This window comes from Macaca fascicularis, chromosome 10, assembly GCF_037993035.2.
Source record: "Macaca fascicularis isolate 582-1 chromosome 10, T2T-MFA8v1.1".
NCBI lineage: Eukaryota > Metazoa > Chordata > Mammalia > Primates > Cercopithecidae > Macaca > Macaca fascicularis.
In genome coordinates this window covers 92,069,653-92,091,423 of record NC_088384.1, presented here as the reverse complement: position 1 = coordinate 92,091,423, position 21,771 = coordinate 92,069,653, and the positions used below count along the sequence as shown (strand labels likewise).

Genomic DNA, 21,771 nt, shown 5'->3' with positions numbered 1-21,771 from the left:
TTCACATTTTCTAGCATCTTATTAAAAAATCATGAAGGCTACAAAGAAATAGGAAAATATAAACCATATGAAGAGGAAAAAAATGAATTGAAACTGACTCAGAAGTGACACATATGATAGAATTAGTACATAAGGGCATTGGAACAGCTATTATAATTATATTCCAAGGAAAAAATATTGTGTATATTAAGTAGAGTTGTGGAAATTATAAAAAGACCCAAATCAAACTTTGAGATATAAAAACTAAAATGTCTAAAATGAAAAGTACACTAGGTGGGATTAACAGCAGATTAGACAATGCAGAAGGAGGATTAGAAAACTTGAAGACATAGCAATAGAAACTATCCAAAATGCCACAAAGAAAAAAAAAGAATTTAAAAAAAATGAACAGAACATCAGTGAGCTGTGAAACACAGCAATCCAATACACACGTAGCAATGCAATATACATGTAATTGGAGTTCTCAAAGTGGAGGAGAGGGAAAGACAAATAACTTTTTTGAAAAAATAATGGTCATAATATTCCAAATCTGATTTAAAAAATACAAACCCAGGAATCCAAGAAACTAAATGAACCTCAAGCACAGAAACATGACAAAAATTATACCAAGGCACAACATAATCAAATTGCTTAAAACTATTGATAAAAAAAAATTCAAAATCAGCCAAAGCAAAAAGGTACCCTGTGTACAGAAAATATACAAGGTTATACAAAGAGGTCATACAAAAATAAAAATGTTGGCCAGGTGCGGTGGCTCATGCCTGTAATCCCAGCACTTTGGGAAGCCAAGACAGGTGGATCAACTTGAGGTCAGGAGTTTGAGACCAGCCTGGCCAACATGGTGAAACCCCATCTCTACTAAAAATACAAAAATTAGCTAGGTGTGGTGGCGGGCACCTATAATCCCAGCTACTCGTGAGGCCGAGGCACAAGAATTACTTGAACCTGGGAGGCGGAGGTTGCAGCTAGCCGAGGTCGTGCCATTGCACTCCAGCCTGGGCGACAAGAGCAAGACCCCATCTCAGAAACAAACAACAACAAATACAAAAATTAGCCAAGTATGGTAGCGCATGCCTCTAGTCCAGCTATTCAGGAGGCTGAGGCAGGATAATCGCTTGAACCGGGAAGGTAGAGGTTGCAGTGAGCCAGGATCACACTATTGCACTCCAGCCTGTGTAACAGAGTGAGACTCTGTCTCAGTAAATAAATAAATAAATAAATAAAAATGTTAACAGACTTCTTGTTGAAAACAATGCAAGCCAGAAAATGTCTCAAATAAATAAAAATGTGAACGGACTTGTTGACAACAATGTAAGCCAAAAAGCAGGCTTTAATGCAACATCTTTAAACTAGTGAAAGAAAAAAACCTGTCAACCTAGAATTTTATATCCAGCAAAAATTTCTTTCAAAAATGAAGATAAAATAGCTTTCAGACATAGAAAAGCTGAAATAATTCATCACTAACAGACGTGAAATACAAGAAATGTTAAAGGAAGTACTTCAGGCAGAAGGAAATGGTATGAGGTAGAAATCTGGATCTATACAAAGGAACAAAGAACATCAGAAATAGTAACTATGTAGGTTAATATAAGAGTCTTTTCTTATTATTTTTAAAATATACTTAAAAGATACTTGTTTAAGCTGGGTGCAGTGGCTGACGCCTGTAATCCTAGCACTTAGGGAGGCTGAGGCGGGTGGATCGCCTGAGGTCAGGAGTTCAAGACCAGCCTGGCCAACGTACATAGTGAAACCCTGTCTCTACTAAAAATACAAAAAATTAGCTGGGCATGGTGGCGGGCACCTGTAATCCCAGCTACTAGGGAGGCTGAGGCAGGAGAATCACTTGAACCCAGGAGGTGGAGGTTGCAGCGAGCCGAGATCGTGCCATTACACTCCAGCCTGGGCAACAGGAGCAAAACTCCGTCTCAAAAAAAAAAGATACTTGTTTAAAGCAAAAGTAATAACCAAGGTTTTTAATATACAAGAAAGTAGAATATATCACAATAGCATAATATCTAGGAGGAGAAAATGGAAATATATTGTTGTAAGGTTCTGATTCTATACATGAAGTGGTATAATATCACTTAAAGGTAGACTGTGATAAGTTAAAAGTATATACAACGATCATAAAGCAACCATGAAAATAATACCACAAACAGCTAATAAGCCAACAAAGAAAATAAGATTGAATTATACAAAATACATAATCCAAAAGGCAAGGAAAAACAGAATAAAAAGGGAATAGGTGTGACAAATAGAAAAAAAAATAGCAAGATGGTAGAGTTAAATCCAAACATAATCAATATTAACATTAAATGTCAATGATTTAGACATCTCAATAAAAAGGCAGATTGTCAGATAGGATTTTTTTAAGCAAGACCCAACTATATGCTGCCTTTAAGAAATTCACTTTTACATATAAAGACAAAAATAGGTTAAACACAAAAGGATGGAAAAAGATATACCAAACTAATACTAACCAAAAGGAAGCTACATTAAATCAAAAGAAGTGGCTGAATTTATATCAGAAAAAGTAGGTTTTAGAGCAAAGAATATTACCAGGGACAAATAAATTCATTTCATAATGATTAAGAGTTCAATCCCAAACATCTATGCATATAATAAAAGAGCTTCAAAATATATGAGGCAAAACAGACAGAAATACAAGGAGAAAAATGTATCTATAATTATGGCTGGAGATTTTAACAACTCTATTAAGAATTTTGTGTGTGTGTGTGTGTGAGACCGAGTCTTGCTCTGTCACTCAGACTGGAGTGCAGTGGCATGATCTTGACTTACTGCAACTTCTGCCTCCCGGGTTCAAGCAATTCTCCTGCCTCAGCTTCCCAAGTAGCTGGGACTACAGGCATGCGCCACCATGCCCAGCTAATTTTTGTATTATTTTAGTAGAGACGGGGTTTCACTATATGTTGGCCAGGCTGGTCTTGAACTCCTGACCTCAGGTGATCTGCCCGCCTCAGCCTCCCAAAGTGCTGGGATTATAGGCGTGAGCCACCGTGCCGGCCTCTATTAACAATTAATAGAGCAAGTAGACAGAAAGTTATAAGCATACAGATGACTTGACCAATACTATCAACCAACTTCACCTACTTAACATTCATAGAACACTGCACCCAGAAACAGCAAGTTTTTTTCAAATGCAAATGAAACATTTACCAAGACAGACTATATTCTGAACCATAAAACAAGTTTTAACACATTTCGGAGGATTCAAATCATATAAAGTATGTTATCTTAGAATTCAATAACAGAGGCCAGGCACGGTGGCTCTTGCCTATAATCCCAGCACTTTGGGAGGCCGAGGCAGGCAGATCACCAGAGGTCAGGAGTTCAAGCCCAGCCTGGCCAACATGCTGAAACCCTGTCTCTACTAAAAATACAAAAATTAGCCGGGGTTGGTGGCACGTGCCTGTAATCCCAGGTACTCGGGAGGCTGAGACAGGAGAATTGCTTGAACCCGGGGGGTGGAGCATGAAGTGAGCCAAGATTGCACCACCGCACTCCAGCCTGGGTGACAGAGCAAGACTCCCTCTCAAAAAAAAGAAAAGAAAAAGAAAAAAGAAATCAATAACAGAAAGATAGCTGGATAATCCCCCAAATGTTTGGAAACTAAACACTCTTCTAAATAGTCCATGGGTCAAAGAAGAAATCAAAAGAGAAATTTAAAGGTATTTTGAACTGAATAACATTGAAAATACAACATATCAAAATTTGTGGGATGCAGCTTTTTCTCTGATGGATTGACAGTGGAAAAGTGACAAACAAGAATTGACGTGAGAAGAAACATTTACTGAGTACTTACAAGGCCTCATGCATACATCATCTCACTCGGCCTTCCCAGTAGCCTGTGTGGTAATGATAACAAACATCTGCCATCTGCCTATGCAGCCAGGTAGTGTTCTAAGAGTTTTTATATATTAATTTGCTCAATGTCATTACAATCCTATGAGGTAGGGACCATTATTTACATTTTACAGACTCTGAGGGCACTGATGCACGTGGACATAGAGTCACTTGCCCAGTATCACATCACTAATAAGAGAAGGACCCTGTATTCAAGCACAAGCAGTGGACTCTGAGCCTATGCTCCCAACCATGACACTACCCAAGGTTGATATGAAGAAACCACGCCCAGAGACTTTGAGTACTCACCAAAGTCACCCAGCTAATAAGTGGGACTCAAACTGAGCTCTGTTCAGCTCCAACCTCTCCTTTTTCCACCCTTCTCCTCTGCCTCCCTGTGTTGGCCTCAGTTCTAATCTCAGGAGGACTGGCTGTATCTATAAGGCAGACCTTGGGGAGGAGGGCCCAGGATACATAGATTACAATCTCAAGGGATGTGGGGAGAAGCATGCGAGTACTGAGCATGAGGTAAGAGATAAGACACCTGAGCCACTGCAAATATCTGTTGAGGGCTGGGGTTCTTGACCCAAGTGGGTGACACAAAAAGATCTGCAGAGGATGGAAGGGGAAAAAAATAAAAATGCCATCACAGAGCTGTGAATGGAAACAATACTACCCTAGAATCAGGAAGCCTCGTTATCACCCTGGCCAGTTCTAGAGGCTGCTACTTGACAATGTCTATGTCCAACAACAGGAAATGGAGAATGAAGAAGGCTGGAGATGTTCATCAGGGCAAGAAAGTCTGGGCTCTGGAAACACTTGTGCCTGGGTTAGAATCCCAACTCTAGAGTCCTACATTGCTACTTATTTGCCCTATGAGCCAGTTTCCTCATGTGTCAAATGGTACAATCATACCTTCTTAAAGAGTTATTAGGCCAGGTGTGGTAGCTCATGCCTGTAATCCCAACACTTTGGGAGGCCGAGGCAGTCAGATCACTTAAGGTCAGGAGTTCGAGACCAGCCTGGCCAACATAGTGAAACTCCATCTGTACTAAAAATACAAAAATTGGCTGGGCACGGTGGTGTGTGCCTGTAATCCCAGCTGCTCAGGAAGCTGAGGCAGGAGAATTGCCTGAACCTGGGAGGAGAGGTTGCAGTGAGCTGAGACTGCACCACTGCACTCTAGCCTGGGCAACAGAGTGAGACTCTGTTTCCAAAAAAAAAAACAAAAACAAAAACAAAAAAAACAGAAAGAGAGCTATTATGAGAGTTATGTAATATGTATAAACAGTCAAGCCCAATACAATATACATACAATTAGAATTCAATAAATGATCACTATTATTCATACTAGTTACTAGATACATGAATTTGGATAAGGCTGTGGAGAGTGCACACACATTCACAGCCTGGGATGTATCCACACCACACACAGCAGCCGAAATATGTTCATCCATTCACCCTATAATTTGCTTCTGAGTACCTACTGGATGCCAGGAATGATACGAGGTCCTGGGAACACAAAGCCCTCATAGACCTTATATTCTAGCAAGGGAAACATGTTTAATAAGCATTTCAGACTCAGTTGTACGATTTCAGTGGGGTTATATAACATGGAAGAGTACTTGAATGGTACTTGAAGGGTACTTGAATGGTATTTGAAGGTTACTTGAATGGGATATAGCAGAGGATGGAAGATCTGGTCCAGCATGAGAAATCAGGAAGACTTCTTCAAGGAAGGATGTGTAGTCTGAGATCTCAAAGACAGAAGCGCTCCCTCTCCATGTGATGCCCTTTGCTGCCCCGGGTCTCTGAAGAGTCCCCACCAGCAAGAAGTCCTTCACCAGATGCAGCCCCTCGACCTCAGACTCCCTAGCCTCCAGCACTATAAGAAATACATTTCTTTTCTTTATAATAGTTACCCAGTCTCAGATATTCAGCTATAGAAATAGAAAATTGACTAAGATACCATATGACCCAGAAATTCCACTGCTAGGCATATAGGTAATACCCAAGAGAACTGAAAAACATGTTCACACAAAAACTTGTATACAAATGTTCATAGCAACATTATTCAAAACAGCCAAAAAGTGAAAACAATCCAAATGTTCACCAACTGATAGTGGACCAAAAACAAATGTGGTATATGCATACATTAGAATATTATTCAGCCATAAAACAGAATGAAGAAATGATATCTGCTACGACATAAATGGACCTTGAAAACACGGTGCTCAGTGAAGGAAGTCAGACACAAAAAGCCACATAATGTATGATGCTATTTATATGAAAAGTCCATCATAGGCAAATCCAGAGACAGAATAAGTAAATTTTAAAAAGCAGAAGAGAGCTGGGTAAAAAAATAGGTGGCGGATATGTGAGGCAAGGAGTTGATGGTCACGTGGGAAAACCTGAAAAGCAAAAGGGAAAAGGCTCAAAAAAAAAAAAAAAGGGCTGGAAAGGAGGGCAGGGCCTTGCAGACCAGGTTTCCACCACTGGTAGAAGAAGGGTGCAGATGAGATACGCTATCAGGCCGGCTGGCTCTAGATTTCTAAGGCTCTACGGGCTGGGAACTGGAAACAGGACGGGCCCAGGCGCCCCCTGCTGTAAGGCGGGCCAGGCAGCTTACCCCTCAGGTGGGTCTTCAGAGGCCTGTCATCTATCAGCTCCAGGTGCTGCCAGACCCATCTGTGGTAGGAAGGGGAGGCACCAAGGTCCAACAGCCGCAGGACTTCACAGCTGCCCTGAATACAGCAAGAGATACAGCAAAAGGGTTAACCCCTAAGGCTCCAGGCAGGCCAGGCTTTGAAGAAAATCTCTCTGAATTGCATCTTATCCCATTTTATTTGCTTAATGCAAGTGGTTTCAGGATTTTTGTTTGTTTGTTTTTGTTTTTGTTTTAAGATGGAGTCTTACTTTGTTACCCAAGCTGGAATACAATGGGGCAATCTCAGCCCACTGCAACCTCTGCCTCCTGAGTTCAAGTGATTCTCCTGCCTCAGCCTCCTGAGTAACTGGGATTATAGACATGTGCCACCACGCCTGGCTAATTTTTGTATTTTTAGTAGATATGGGGTTTCACTATGTTGGCCAGGCTGGTCTCGAACTCCTGACCTCAAGGATCCACCTGCCTCGACCTCGCAAAGTGCTGGGATTACAGGTGTGAGCCAACCACGCCCAGCCTAGTTCGTTCGTTCGTTCGTTCCTTCCTTCTTTCCTTCCTTCCTTTTTTCTTTCTTTTTAATGAAAATATTATTTACTTACCATAAGAAGTTCAAGTAACTGAAGAAGCCTAAGAATTAAATAAAAGCCAGGCACAGTGGCTCACGGCCTGTAATCCCAGCACTTTGGGAGGCTGAAGTGGGAATATCACTTGAGCCCAGGAGTCCAAGACCAGCCTGGCCAACATGGCAAAAACACAAAATTATTTTGTCTCTACTAAAAATACAAAAATTAATCTGGCGCGGTGGCTCACGCCTGTAATCCTAGCACTTTGGGAGGCTAAGGCAGGCGGATCACCTGAGGTCAGGAGGTCAAGACCAGCCTGACTAACACGGAGAAACCCTGTCTCTATTAAAACTACAAAATTGCTGGGCATGGTGGATCACGCCTGTAATCCCAGCACTTTGGGAGGCCGAGGCGGCGGATCACCTGAGGTAGGGAGTTCGAGACCAGCCTGACCAACATGGAGAAAACCCCTCTCTACTAAAAATACAAAATTAGCTGGGTGCGGTGGCGCATGCCTGTAATCCCAGCTACGCGGTAGGCTGAGGCAGGAGAATCACTTGAACCCAGGAGGCGGAGGTTGCAGTGAGCCAAGATTGCGTCATTGCACTGCAGCCTGGGCAACAAGAGTGAAACTCCGTCTCAAAAAAAAAAAAAAAAATGCAAAATACAAGATTAGCCAAGCATGGTGGCGCATGCCTGTAATCCCAGCTACTCAGGAGGCTGAGGCAGGAGAATCGAATCGCTTGAACCCAGGAGGCGGAGGTTGCTGTGAGCCAAGATCACGCCATTGCACTCCAGCCTGGGCAATAAGAGCGAAACTCTGTCTCAAAAAAAAAAAAAAAAAAAAAAAAATTAGCTGAATTAGCTGGGCATGGTGGTGCATGGCTGTAGTCCCAGCTACAGGAGTTCTTTGTACTATTCTTATAATTTTTCTATGAATTTAAAATTATTCCAAAATTAAAAGTTTAAAAATATTCAAACCAGGGCCGGGCGCGGTGGCTCAAGCCTGTAATCCCAGCACTTTGGGAGGTCGAGACGGGTGGATCACGAGGTCAGGAGATTGAGACCATCCTGGCTAACACGGTGAAACCCCGTCTCTACTAAAAAATGCAAAAAAACTAGCGGGGCGAGGTGGCAGGCGCCTGTAGTCCCAGCTACTCGGGAGGCTGAGGCCGGAGAATGGCGTGAACCCGGGAGGCGGAGCTTGCAGTGAGCTGAGATCCGGCCACAGCGCTCCAGCCTGGGCGACAGAGACTCCGTCTCAAAAAAAAAAAAAAAAAAAAAATTCAAACCAGACAGAAAAACATAGAGATAAAAACTACATTAATCCTGATACCCAGAAATAACTAGTAGTAACATATTAGTGAATATTATTTCAAACTTTTCTCTATGAACATATAAAATGTATATCTACAATTTTTCATCAATGAATTCATTTATGTAAAACTGACTCTTGTAACTTTTTTAGAAACTCAATAATATATCAAAGACCTCTTTCATGCCAAACAATATGGTTCTATAGTATCATGTTTAATGGTTACATATTATTCTATGCACACCATAATTTATAAAACTAAAAATAACAAATATTCAGTTGAGCAAAAGAAGTCAGACACAAAGAATACACACTGTATGATTCCATTTATATGAAGTTCAAAAACATGCAAAAGTAACCTGTGGTGACATAAGTCGTAACAGTGCTAAGCTTTGTGGGGGGATTTTGTCTAGGAAGGGGCACAAGAGAGCCTTGTGGAGTAGTGGAAATGTTTTTTATCTTGATTTGGGTAATGATCACACATGTGTATACTTATATAAAAATTTATGAAGCTGTAAAGTTTAGATTTGAAATCTTTACTGCATACTTTTTGTTTGTTTTTTAGATACAGGGGAACTGCAGGTGCCAGAGAAACAATATGAACCCGGTTTCCTTAAATATTTAGTGGGTCTTTAATTGCATCTATGGAGAGAACAGTTTCACTATGTGTCCCCCAATGATAAACTGTTAGAAATGCTTTGATAGTGGGCATTAAGTTTTCGATGCCATCAGGAAATCTTCTCTAGCTTTCTGAGGTCCCAAGGGTGTCCAGCCACCCGCAGCTGATTTCGCCCTCTAGTGGCAACATGAGTAAACTACAGGAGTCGGGACAGCTTGGTCTCTCTCCCAGAGATGAACACTCAAAACGCTAGCCAGGCAGGAAAAAAAGAGAGAGAAAAGAGGAGTCCTTTAGAGGGGGCTGGTGCTTTTCATTTCCAGCCAGGGTTGGGGGGCAGGGGAGGGGGTGCTGTACCAAAATATGGCTTGGTGTTGCCTGATCCTCTGAATTCTCAAAAGCCAGAAATCAGAATTTTTATGTAAAATCTTCACATTGATGATTAAATCAGATTTTAATAAAACACTGTAAGGAACAAACCAGACTCATCTTCTGGCCAAGAGCTCCCTACCTTGCTGTCTTTTAATGACTTTCACATTATTTTTTTCAGAATGAAGTCTCAGCACCTCTGCATTAGAATCCCCTACAGCACTTACTCAAATGCAGATTCCAGAGTTAATGAATCAGTCTCTGGGGTGAGAGAGCAATCTGCTTTTTAAAAAGCACCCTATGTGTTTGTATGCTTACAAAAATTTGAGAATTCCTCCCTTAGGAAGCACCCTACATGTTCGTATGCTTACCAAAATTTAAAAATTCCTCCCTTAGGTCAGGGCTTCTCCTACATCAGTGTGCCTTGGAATCATCTCGAAGCCCTGTTAAAACACAGATCACTGAGCCCTTCCTCCTAAAGTTTTGGATTGAGTAGCTCTTGGGTGGGCCTGAGAATTTGCATTTTGAAATGAGTTCCCCACCAGGTGCAGTGGCTCACGCCTGTAATCCCAGCACTTTGGGAGGCCGAGGCAGGCAGAATACCTGAGGTCAGGAGTTTGAGACCAGCCTGGCCAACATAGTGAAACCCCGTCTCTACTAAAAATGCAAAAAGTAGCCAGGCGTGGTGGCAGGCACCTGTAATCCCAGCTACTCAGGAGGCTGACACAGGAGAATCACTTGAACCCAGGAGGTGGAGGCTGCAGTGAGGCGGGATTGTGCCATTACACTCCAGCCTGGATCACAAGAGTGAAACCCTGTCTCAGAAAAAAAAAAAAAAAAAGAAGAAGAAGAAGAAGAAAGAAGAAGAAAGAATAAGGAGAAGGAGAAGGAGAGGGAGGAAGAGGAGGAAGAGGAGGAAGAAAGAAGAGGAAGAAAGAAGAGGAAGGAAGAAGGAGGAGAAGGAGGAGGAAGAGGAAAAGGAGGAGGAGGAGAAGGAGGAGGAGGAGCAGAAGGAGGAGGAGGAGCAGAAGGAGGAGGAGGAGAAAGAAGAAGAGAAGAAGAAAGAAGAAGAAGAGAAGGAGGAGAAAGAGGAGGAGGAGGAGGAGAAGGAGGAGGAGGAGAAGGAGGAGGAGGAGGAGAAAGAAGAAGAGAAGAAGAAAGAAGAAGAAGAGAAGGAGGAGAAGGAGGAGGAGGAGGAGGAGAGGGAGGAGGAGGAGGAGGAAGAAGAAGAGGAAGAAGAAGAAGAAGAAGAAAGAAGAAGGAAGAAGAAGGAAGAAGAAGGAAGAAGAAGAAGGAGAAGGAGAAGAAGAAGAAGAAATTAGTTCCCAAGTGCTGCTAGATTTCAGGAGGAATGCTCACTGAGTAAGCATGTGCTAAACTGAATCTCATCCTTACCAGACTTTACAGGGTGAGTGGTTCCATTTAACAGATGAAGCAATGGAGGCAAAACAGATGAAGAACCACCCCCCGCTTTCTGCCAGTCAGAATGTAATCATTATGCTGATTAAAGAAAATATTGTAAAGGATTTCTATCCCTCACCACACATCCCCTCATCTTTCCTGGCTATATAGTATCAAAGAGCTTAGAGCTAAATTTGGAGAGAGATGGCAGAGGTGATCACCTCAAAATTTTAGCACAGAGGAAGCAAATATTAAGGAGAAGGAACTGCCAATTGACATCTGGCAATAAATCTTTTGCTACTTATATTAACTAGACTCGATTCTGTTCTCTGGGACTGAGCCAAGAATAACAACACACACACCACTCCCCTAGTGGTGCTGGTAAGTTTAACAACCAGCTTTCCTGAAAAACATATGCACATATATAAACCTTACTGTTATAAAGAATGTGTTATACACAATTTATAAACAATAAAATATACCATACGAGAAAATAATAAAATATACCACACAGGAAATTCCATACAGCCAATCAGCTCTCACAGAATTCTTTTGTGGGTTTTGGCTGAACTCTTGTATCCATGGCCAGTTTATAGTTGCAACTCAACCATGACTGGACAAATGAAGTTGCATCCCAATCCATTTTCTTCCCAATAAATTCAATGTTATTAAATCTGACTTGTGATATACTGTTCTATTTCTCACCCTCACATAAATTATATTTATTAAACTGAAAATTTTTTTTAGCTTTAGCACTATGTATGTCAGAATTTCACTTGTTCAATGGTATAACTTCTATGATGAATGAGTTAATAGCTTTTTAAAAATTAATTAATTTTTTTTTTTGAGACACAGTTTCACTCTGTCACCCAGGCTGGAGTGCAGTGGTGTGATCTCAGCTCACTGCAACCTCCACCTCCCAGGTTCAAGCGATTCTCCTGCCTCAGCCTCCCAAGTAGCTGGGACTACAGGTGCACACCACCACACCTGGCTAATTTTTGTATTTTTAGTAGAAACAAGGTTTTACCATGTTGGCCAGGCTGGTCTCAAACCCCCAGCCTCAAGTGATCCACCCGCCTTGGCCTCCCAAAGTGCTGAGATTACAGGCGTGAGCCACCGCACCCAGCCAGATAATAGCTTTTATTTGTTTTTATTTATTTTATGTTTTTGAGATGGAGTCTCACTCTGTTGCCCAGGCTGGAGTGCAATGGTGAGATCTCAGCTCACTGCAACCTCAGCCTCCTAGGTTCAACCAATTCTCCTGCCTCAGCCTCCTAAGTAGCTGGGATTAGGCATACGCCCCCACGTCCAGCTAATTTTTATATTTTTAGTAGACATAAGGTTTCACCATGTTGGCCAGGCTAGACTCGAACTCCTGACCTCAAGTGATCCACCCTCCTCAGCCTCCCAAAGTGCTAGGATTACAGATGTGAGCCACCGCACCTGGAGAGATGATAGCTTTTAAATATTGTTAGGCGACTTCATTCTCTTCGCAGTGTAGCAGCTATAGACCCAGGCCACTTTTAAATTTAATCTGCATTATAAGCATTTTCTTTTATCACTTTCCTAAGACAATCAGCAAAGCCCTAAACCAAGATCTGACTTAGGGTGTTTGCTGATTCCATTATATAAATTATCCAACCATGGCTGATTGTAAGCTACCAACATGAGGGCACTGAATGTGGAGTTGGGAAGAGATGCTCACAACTGCATAGTATTTCTACCATAGAGACACAATAGACGTAACCTGAAGAGAAAAACTAGTAAAAATGCAGTAACATCAGTAGGAAATGATGAGTTTTCAGTATGTATTACTCTTGTTTTCCTTCTTTCCTTCTCTCTCTTGCTTGCTCGAGCCTTCTTTCCATCCCCCTCCCCTCTCCTCCCCTTCTCTCTTCTCTCTCGTCTGTCTTTTTCTTAGAGATAGGGTCTTACTATGTTGCCCAGGCTGGATTCAAACTCCTGGGCTCAAATGATCTTCCTGCATGAGTCTCCTGAGTTGTTGAGACTATGTGCATCAGCCACCATGCCCAGCTCCTAATTTTCCATATAACTTATTTAATTGTAGGTTTATAGCATCTAATTTTTAATAATTATTAGGTTTAGCAAAATTCCTGAAAATTTAACAATGAGCTCTCACAGGCAGGTACAAGCCAGTGCCAGCACACAACCAATCTTGCTTCCTCCTTTTGTCTAATGGTTAAATATGTCAGGGCTCATCTCCCACCTCACCTCCTCCAGGAAGCCCTTCTTAAAGCCTCCAGCCTTTAGAGAGTTCCTTCTCCTGAATTCTTGTAACTTGCAGAGTTTGCACCAATCACTTGGTACTCAGCAATGACACTTTTCTTTGTCTATGTGTGGAATCTGGTGGAGGAGATCTATAGAGAAAACCAGTTTTTTTCATCTTTGTATCCCTCCAGAGCCTGGACCAATGTGTCATGACCTTGGCAAAAACTCAACAAATGCCTGTGGTGTCAACCTGTAAGAAACAGACAGAAAGGTCAGCCCAAATTCTAAATCCAAGTTCTTGAAAAGAGCTTTGGAGTCAGAGAGACTTGGGTTGAACCCTGCCTGTGCACCTCATCAGCTGTGTGACCTTGGATAACCACTTCACCGTACTGTGCCTCAGTTTCCTCCTCTGTAAAATGGGAATAATAACAATACCAACCTCCTTCGGGCTATGGAGACTAAAATGAGATGAAGCATGTGAAACACAGAACCTAGCATACAGTAAGCACTTGAGAAATGGGAGATTTTCTTTTCATTATCAACCAGCAGAGAAGGTGGCAAAGGACATAAGGCAATTTGCAAAAGATAAAATGTAGATCATAAACAAACATGATAAATCTCACTAGTAGTCAGAAAAAATATCAAATCCTCAGTATGGCAGCAATTGCAACCTAATAAACTAGAAAACTTCTGAAAAAATGACATGCAAGGCTGGCAGAGCTGTGGTAGTACCAACAAAAATGTACATCCTGGACACTAGATAAGGTGGGTCTCTCCTTTTGGAATGCAATTCGTTGCAGGAGCCATAAAAATTATGATGCTGAGAGTTGAGTCCAATCTCTCTCTCTGGCTGCAAGACTCCACTGCAGTGGTCCCTATACCTATGGCTACGGCCCCTTTGAATAAAGTCTGCCTTGTAAAACAAAATTATGATACCAAGAAATTCCACTTTTGAAACTCTACTCTGAGATGATGGGCTTATGGATGATTTCTTCCCTTTTTCCAGAAAGTTTTCTAATGTGATCATATCACTTTTACAATTTAAAGATAATTTAAGGTGGGGTTTGGTGGCTAACGTCTGCAATCCCAGCACTTTGGGAGGCTGAGGCAGGTGGATCACTCGAGGCCATGAGCTTGAAACCAGCCTGGCCAGTGTGACGAAATCCCATCTCTACTAAAAATACAAAAAAAATTAGCCAGGCATGGTGGCACATACCTGTAGTCCCAGCTAATCACGAGGTTGAGGCAGAAGAATCACTTGAACCCGGGAGGCAGACGTTGCAGTGAGTCAAGATTGCGTCACTGCACTCCAGTTTGGGCCACAGAGTGAGCAAGACTCTGTCTCAAAAATAAATAAATAGGCTGGGCCTGGTGGCTCACGCCTGTAATCCCAACACTTTGGGAGGCCGAGGTGGACAGATCACCTGAGGTCAGGAGTTCAAGACCAACCTGGCCAACATAGTGAAACCCCATCTCTACTAAAAATACAAAAATTAGCTGGGCATGGTGGTGGACACCTGTAATCTCAGCTACTTTGGGAGGGTGAGGCAGAAGAATTGGTAAAACCCAGGAGGCAGAGGTTTCAGTGAGCCAAGATTGCGCCATTGCACTCCAGCCCAGGCTGACAACAGCAAGACTGTCTCTAAATAAACAAACAAACAAACAAATAATTTTAAAAGTGATCTGGCACCACTAAGATTCAACAGCCAAATGCATGATTTAAATATGCATCTATATGTAAATAAGCATGCTTAGGCGCTCAAGGCCGGAGAATCCCTGGGTCCTCTTTCTAACACAATAGCCATATATCTTAATGTCTCCAGCCACGCTCTGAGAGAGGCAGGCCTCTTACAGCTGGGACATGGAAACTCTGAAAAGGAAGTAAATGGCACAGGTTTCTGAAAGGGGCTCAAACTGACCATCAGGCCACAGGACATGATCTTAGGCATGCGCCTCAGAGGTTCACCCTCATCCCAACCCCCAGACTTTTCACCTTGCTGATAAACATGATGAAGGATGACTCTCCAAAGTCTTTTGAGATCAGCTGCCCATACGAGAACCTCTCTATCTTCGACATGTTTACAAGCTGCCAGAGCTTCTCATCAGACCATGATGCAAACAGATCCATCTTCCTGTGGGAAGAACCTGTTAGAATTCATCACCCCCATCACACAAGGTGCCCAGACATTAGCAATCTGCAGAGGGCACATGCTCTTCTCCTGTGGAAGATGCCTGGGTGGAAGATTTCACTGGTACCTGCCCAATCACCTGGCCTTGCCTATAGTTACTCTCCTACCTGCTATCACCTTGGCTCCCTCCACCTTTTCCCAAGGTCCTCCCCTCCAGTCAAGCTCCCCTCTTTGCTGCTGCTCAGATGCCCCTGGGTGATCCAGCCTCTGTGCTTTTCTCACTTCTGCTCCTCCTTCCAAGAACGTTCTCCTCCTCCAGCCCTGCCATCCCTCCCCACCGTGGCTCATGAAGCTAGTCCCTACTCCAGCTCACAGCTGTTCTGTCCCCCAGCTCAGCGGTTCTGGCCCTACCTTTGCTTTGGGCAGCTCATCCAACCCCCATGTCCCCCTGGCCTGTTGGCTTCAAATACTCAGCTCTGGGCCTGGGGAGTGGGACAAGTCTGGACTCCCCTCTTTCTGCCTGTTGCTCCCTGTGGGTGAACCCACCCTGCAGTGACTGCCCCTTCCCCTGACCTTGAACACTACCTTCACAGGCTTGCCCGCCTTCATATGCGGCTCCAAGGGCTGCCAACAATCATCTCAGAGTTTCTCGCCTCCAACAAGTTAAGGGCTCGGAACTTAACTGACTCAGGTGGACTGAGTTCGTTGAATCAGGTTAACTCAAGGTGACTCAGGCCTCAACGTGTGCACTGAGTTAAGGTCAGGGCACCAGAGGTGAACATGCTCAGTGCCATGTCAGGGGTGAAGGTCTGGAGACACCAGCAGAAAAGTAGGGCCACCATAGAAGAAGTACCGACCATGCTCCAAGCCCTGGGCCATACACTTCCCACGACCATCCCATTCCATCCTCACCATGACCTTGGGAGAAACGTATCCTTATCCCCATTTTACAGAGCAGGAGGACCTACCCAGGGTCACATCACTGACAACCTAAGAGCTGAGATTGGAGTCAGACCTATTTTTCCACAGTATGAAAAAAAAGAAAAGGAAAAAAAAGAACAGCTCCTCCCTTTAGGACTAAATCCCCCCTTTTCCAATGGAAGAAGCTACCTCTCTCAGCCCCAGCCACAGGAACCAGACCCCTCAGCCATCACACTTCTCTGTAGCTGTGCAGCCCTACAACCTGAATTTTCAGGGCCAGTGCAGATACTTCATTGGATTTTTACTCCTTTTACATAAAGGCAAATAACTGAAGAGCAATTAAATGAGATTTCACTTGTATATCCTTATGTGGCCTTTCATGTACGTAAGTATTCAAAAACCAAAAATCTTTTGCCATGTGTGAGTTCTGCTTTTACGTTAAATATGATACCCAGTTACGGTGCTACTTTCTGACTCACATGTGGTTGTAATTATTTCTATCCTGTTATTCACCTTACTCAATATTTATTTGTTGAGCACCTGCATGTGTCTGGCAGTGTGACAACATAAGGATTATAGTAGTGACAAAGACATATCTGGTCCCCGTCACCATATTGCTTGCTGTCTGAGGGGGCATATAAACTGTAAAGAAATTACTACGCAATCAAGAATTATAGCTTGGGCCAGGTGCGGTGGCTTACGCCTGTAATCCCAGCACTTTGGGAAGCCAAGGCAGGCAGATCACTTGAGGCCAGGAGTTCAACACCACCCTGGCCAACATAGTGAAACCCCATCTCTACTAAAAATACAAAAAAATTAGCTGGGAGTGATGGCGCATGCCTATAATTCCAGCTACGTGGGAGGCTGAGGCAGGAGAATTGCTTGAACCCAGGAGGCGGAGGTTGCAGTGAGATGAGATCATGCCACTGCACTCCAGCCTGGGCAACAGAGCAAGACCCTGTCTCAAAAAACAAAAAAAGAATTACAGTTTGGGCTGAGCACGGGGGCTCATGTCTGTAATTCCAGCACTTTAGGAGGCCAAAGTGGCAGGATCACGAGACCAGGAGTTCAAGACCAGCCTGGGCAACATAACAAGACTCCATCTCTACAAATAATAGAACAATTAGCTGGATGTGGCAGCACACCTATAGTCCTAGCTACTAGGACTGAGCTCTGTTATCCAGGCTGTAGTGCAGTGGTATGTGATCACAACTCACCACAGCCTCAAACTCCTGGGCCCAAGTGATCTTCCCACCTCAGCCTCCTAAGTAGCTGAAACTATAGGCATGTGCTACCACACCCAGCTAATTTTTTAAATTTTTTATTTTGTAGGGACAGGGTTTCACTATGTTGCCCAGGCTGGTCTTGAACTCCTGGGCTCAACGATCCTCCCACCTTGGCCTCCCAAAGTGCTTGGATTACAGGAGTGAGCCACTGTGTCCAGTCCCATGTTAGCTATTCTTACTATTACTATCAATAGGGAAGGGATATTTGAGCTAAGACCTGAAGGTATAGTAGGAGTTTGCAGAGAGAGAAGGTGGGTAGGAGGTGGGACTTCAGAGCATCCCAGATAGAAAGAACAGCAAACAGTATGTTTCCCACCAGGCCTAGGACAGACAAAGTCAGGCAGCTAATAAACACACAAGGGGAAAAAAATGTTGAATGAAGGCAGAGTCACCTAAAAAATTCAAACCGATATTGAGCATCCTTCTGAACTTCCTGGTCCAGTTTATTAGCAAAGAAGTCCTCCCTGTCAACAACCAGGAACTCTGTTTCTTCCATACAGACGATGGTGGACCTCCTCAATGAAGCATGCAGAATGTCCGTTTCCTGTTGGGTGGACAGCGCAAGGGCAAGTGTGAGGCCACCTCCACTTCCTGTCCTCAGCCTTACACACATCTTCCCTGCCTCCAGCTTCTCCCTGAATTCTCTCCTCACCAGACTGCATGTTCCCCAGCCCCCTCTATTCTCCTGCACATTCTCCCACTGTGGCCCACTCCTCTTCTTCTTAATCTGCTGCTTATGGAAAAAGAGGCAACAGGCCTGAATAGGCCAGAGGGGAAGAAGCTGGAGAGTCCTCGCTGTGGAGTCACTGCATCTTTAAAGGGCTGAATCAGGAACATACTTCTTAAACAGCACAGATGAAGAGGCTGATCTTGGTCCAACTCAATTAGCATTTGACAGGTAAGGGCACTGGGGCCCACACAGGACAGTGACTTGTACAGAGTACTAGGCAGGACTGGGCCTGGCTGAGAGGTTCTAGCAGAAGTCCTGTCACCTCCACGCATTCCACCCCAGGAAACTGGGTCCTTCCCCTAGGCTTACCCCAAAACAGCTACCCTTCTGCAGCAATTTCGGGTGGGGATCTAGGAAGGCACTGCTGCCATCCTCGTCGTTGGTTATTGCAACTGTGCCCAGGTAGATGAAATAAAAGCTGTTGCCCTTCTGCCCCTTCTTGATGATCACACGCCTGCGACCAAACCTGGGAAAAGACCATTGCTAATTGATTGGGTAGTGACACGGGGGCAGGTCCATGCTGGGAGGAGCTCTGGACTGGTTGTGCTCTTTGCTCTAGGATATAAGAGCACAGACTTGGACCAGAAGGGCCCTCAGGACAGCCCAGCCCTGCCAGTCAAGCTGGAGCCTTTCACTAACACCTATCCCATTGCCTGCCTTGGCTGGACTGAAGCTTCCTGAGAGCAGAGCCTTTGCCAGTCTGGGTCACTGCTGCGTGTGCTTGGGCACAGTGAATGCTTATTGAATGTAGTGGAATAAATGAGTGAACACATGCTGAAAGCAATGAATGGGTTAGTAGAGTCGCTTAATGATTAGGAGGACTGGCTTTAGCGTTAGCCCAGGATCCAAATCCTGGTTCTGCTCTTAGCTGTGTGACACTGAGCAATGGATATCCCCTCTCTGATCCTTGGTTTCTCTTGTCTGTAAAATACAGATGAGTATGCCCAGAATGAGACACAGATAATGGTCTTATCATAATTACCAGCAGCCCACTACCCAACAGGGCACCCTTAGGGTAGAGGTGACCAGGCCCAGAGCAAACAAGGAGTTCTTAAACTCAGAAGGAACTTTCTGTATTTCGTATGCAAGTCCAAATCTCAATTCTTTCAATATTTATTCATTTCCTTCATTCATTCAATAAGTTAAATATCAGAGGTGTCTATTAGGCACCATGAGGCCAGGTGTGGTGGCACATGCCTGTAATCCCAGCACTTTGGGAGGCCAAGGTGGGAGGATTGTTTGAGCCTAGGAGTTTGAGATAAGGACAGGGTCTCACTATGTTGCCTAGGCTGGTCTTTAACTCCTGGGCTCAAGGATCCTCCCACCTTGGCCTCCCAAAGTATTGGGATTACAGGAGTAAGCCACTGTGCCCAGTCCTGTGTTAGCTATTCTTACTATTACTATCAATAAGGAAGGGATATTTGAGCTGAGACCTGAAGTTGCCACATCCAGCTAATTGTTCTATTATTTGTAGGGACAGAGTCTTGTTATGTTGCCCAGGCTGGTCTTGAACTCCTGGCTGGGCAACAAAGTGAAACCCCATCTCTACAAAAAACACAAAGATTAGCCAAGCGTGGGGGTGCACACCTATAGTCCCAGCTGCCTGGAAGGCTGAGGTGGGAAGATCACCTGAGCCTGGGAGTTTAAGGCTATGGTGAGCCATGATCACACCACTGCACTCTGGCCTGGGTGACTCTGTCTCAAAAAAAAAAAAAAAAAAAAAAAAAATAGGCACAATGAACAACATAGACTTTGTTTTCAAAATTATGGTCACATACAGGATGTAAACGAGGTTTACAAATGCTTTAAGAGATTTCAGTGCAGGCTAATTGAGGAGCATAGAGAAGGGGCCTTAGGAAGGTCAGACAAGGTTCTAGCATGGTGCTTGAAGTGAGTCATCCAGGTGGACAAAGAGATGGAAGAGGGTCCCAGGCACAGGGACCACCATGACCAAAGGTGCACAGGTGGCTAGAAGCACAGCACATTCAAGGGATAACATGTACTTCATAGATAATGTGCACTTCACGGGAAAGGAAAATGGGAGAAGGCAAGGTCAGGGGAGTGGTGGGAGAGAAATTCAACTGGTCCCACCATAAACGGCCTCCAAAGCTCAGCTAAGTTTGGATTTTACCCAGGAGACAATGGGTAAAAAAAAAAAGTCTGCCCTTTAGTCTCTGTCAGGACTGATGAGCAGCCGTTGTGGAAGTGCCCCTGTGGCAGGGCCATTGCCCCCAGCTCTGAGCTCATGGCCCTGCCCTCAGCAGTTCTGCTCTTCCTCCTCCCACTCCACACTGCCACCTTCTGTTCCTTCCTGACTCGCTGGCTTGACCAGCAGCAGGGGAACCAACACCCTGCTCAGGGCAGATGATACCCACTTTGTTCCATCAGTTTGTCCATGTTGCTCCCCTGCCTGCAGTGGCCTTCCCTCTCTTCTACACTATCAGATCCTTTCAGGAACTCAGGTCCTACTTCCTCCAGGAAGCCTTCCCTGACCCAGCCCCCAGCAGCATCTCCTCTTCTGACCTCTCAGAGAGTACTCACTGGCCTCGTGATTCTATGGCAAACTCCTGAGGGCAGGGATCAGAGGACGGACAGAGGACCACACCAGGCTGGAGTCACTACTGCCCAGGCTCCATTGTGGCTGTGGGCTTCATGAGCTACAAACCGTATCAGCCCGGAATCTTTATCAATGTAGGAAAGAGGCAGGCCAGGCACGGTGGTACACGTCTGTAATCCCAGCATTTTGGGAGGCTGATGTGGAAGAATCACTTGAGCTCAGGAGTTCAAGACCAGCCTGAGCAACACAGTGAGCCTTTGTCTCTACAAAAAAATACAAAGGCCGGGCACGGTGGCTCACGCCTGTAATCCCAGCACTTTGGGAGGCCGAGGCAGGCGGATCACGAGGTCAGGAGATTGAGACCATCCTGACGAACATGGTGAAATCCCGTCTCTACTAAAAAAAAAAAAACAAAACAAAAACAAAAAAATTAGCCGGGCATGGTGGCGGGCCCCTGTAGTCCCAGCTTCTCGGGAGGCTGAGGCAGGAGAATGGTGTGAACCCAGGAGGCGACGGAGCTTGCAGTGAGCGGAGATCACGCCACTGCACTCCAGCCTGGGCGACAGAGCGAGAATCCGTCTCAAAAAAAATAAATAAATAAATAAATAAAATAAAATTAGCCAGGAATGGTGACACCTACCTCTTGTCCCAGCTACAAAGGAGGCCAAGGTGGAAGGCTCACATGAGCCTAGGAGGTAGAGGCTTCAGTGAGCTGTGATCACGCCACTGCACTCCAGCCTGGTTGACAGGACGAGACCCATCTCCAAAAATAATAATAATAAAAAGAAGAAAGAAAGAGGAGATGGCCCAGGTGATAATGACTAGCTAGGAGACAGCAGGAATATTCAGCTAGGAAATGAGATTTTGAAGATGAGGGAGCACAGGCACTGTTCACTGAAGTAAAGATGACTACAACTACAGCCAGAAAGACCCTCAGAGACCATCAAGCTCAACCAACATTTTTGGGAGGGGGAAAGGGGGACCCAAGGAACCTACAGCTTGCTGAAGGTCACAGTAAGCCACAATCAAGTCAGAGTTAGAACCCGAATCTCCAAAAGCAGACATCTGTAGCTTTTGCTGTCAAGCATCTGATCATATTTTTCCACCAATCACACCCTGATTCTCC

At 44.3% G+C, this 21,771-nt stretch overlaps 1 protein-coding gene across 4 annotated transcripts in view; it reads right to left on the bottom strand.

The window, feature by feature from the left end:
* The window catches only part of CNBD2 (cyclic nucleotide binding domain containing 2), a 77,979-nt gene that overhangs the window by 25,678 nt on the left and 30,530 nt on the right, over positions 1–21,771 (bottom strand). For all 4 annotated transcript variants that reach the window (XM_065523045.2, XM_005568887.5, XM_045362863.3 and 1 more), the window contains 4 exons: positions 18,398–18,554; positions 17,751–17,902; positions 15,016–15,154; positions 6,494–6,608 (listed from right to left, as the gene is read on the bottom strand). In XM_065523045.2, the coding sequence (XP_065379117.1) occupies positions 6,494–6,608; positions 15,016–15,154; positions 17,751–17,902; positions 18,398–18,554 (563 nt within the window). The remainder of the gene's footprint in view (positions 1–6,493; positions 6,609–15,015; positions 15,155–17,750; positions 17,903–18,397; positions 18,555–21,771) is intronic.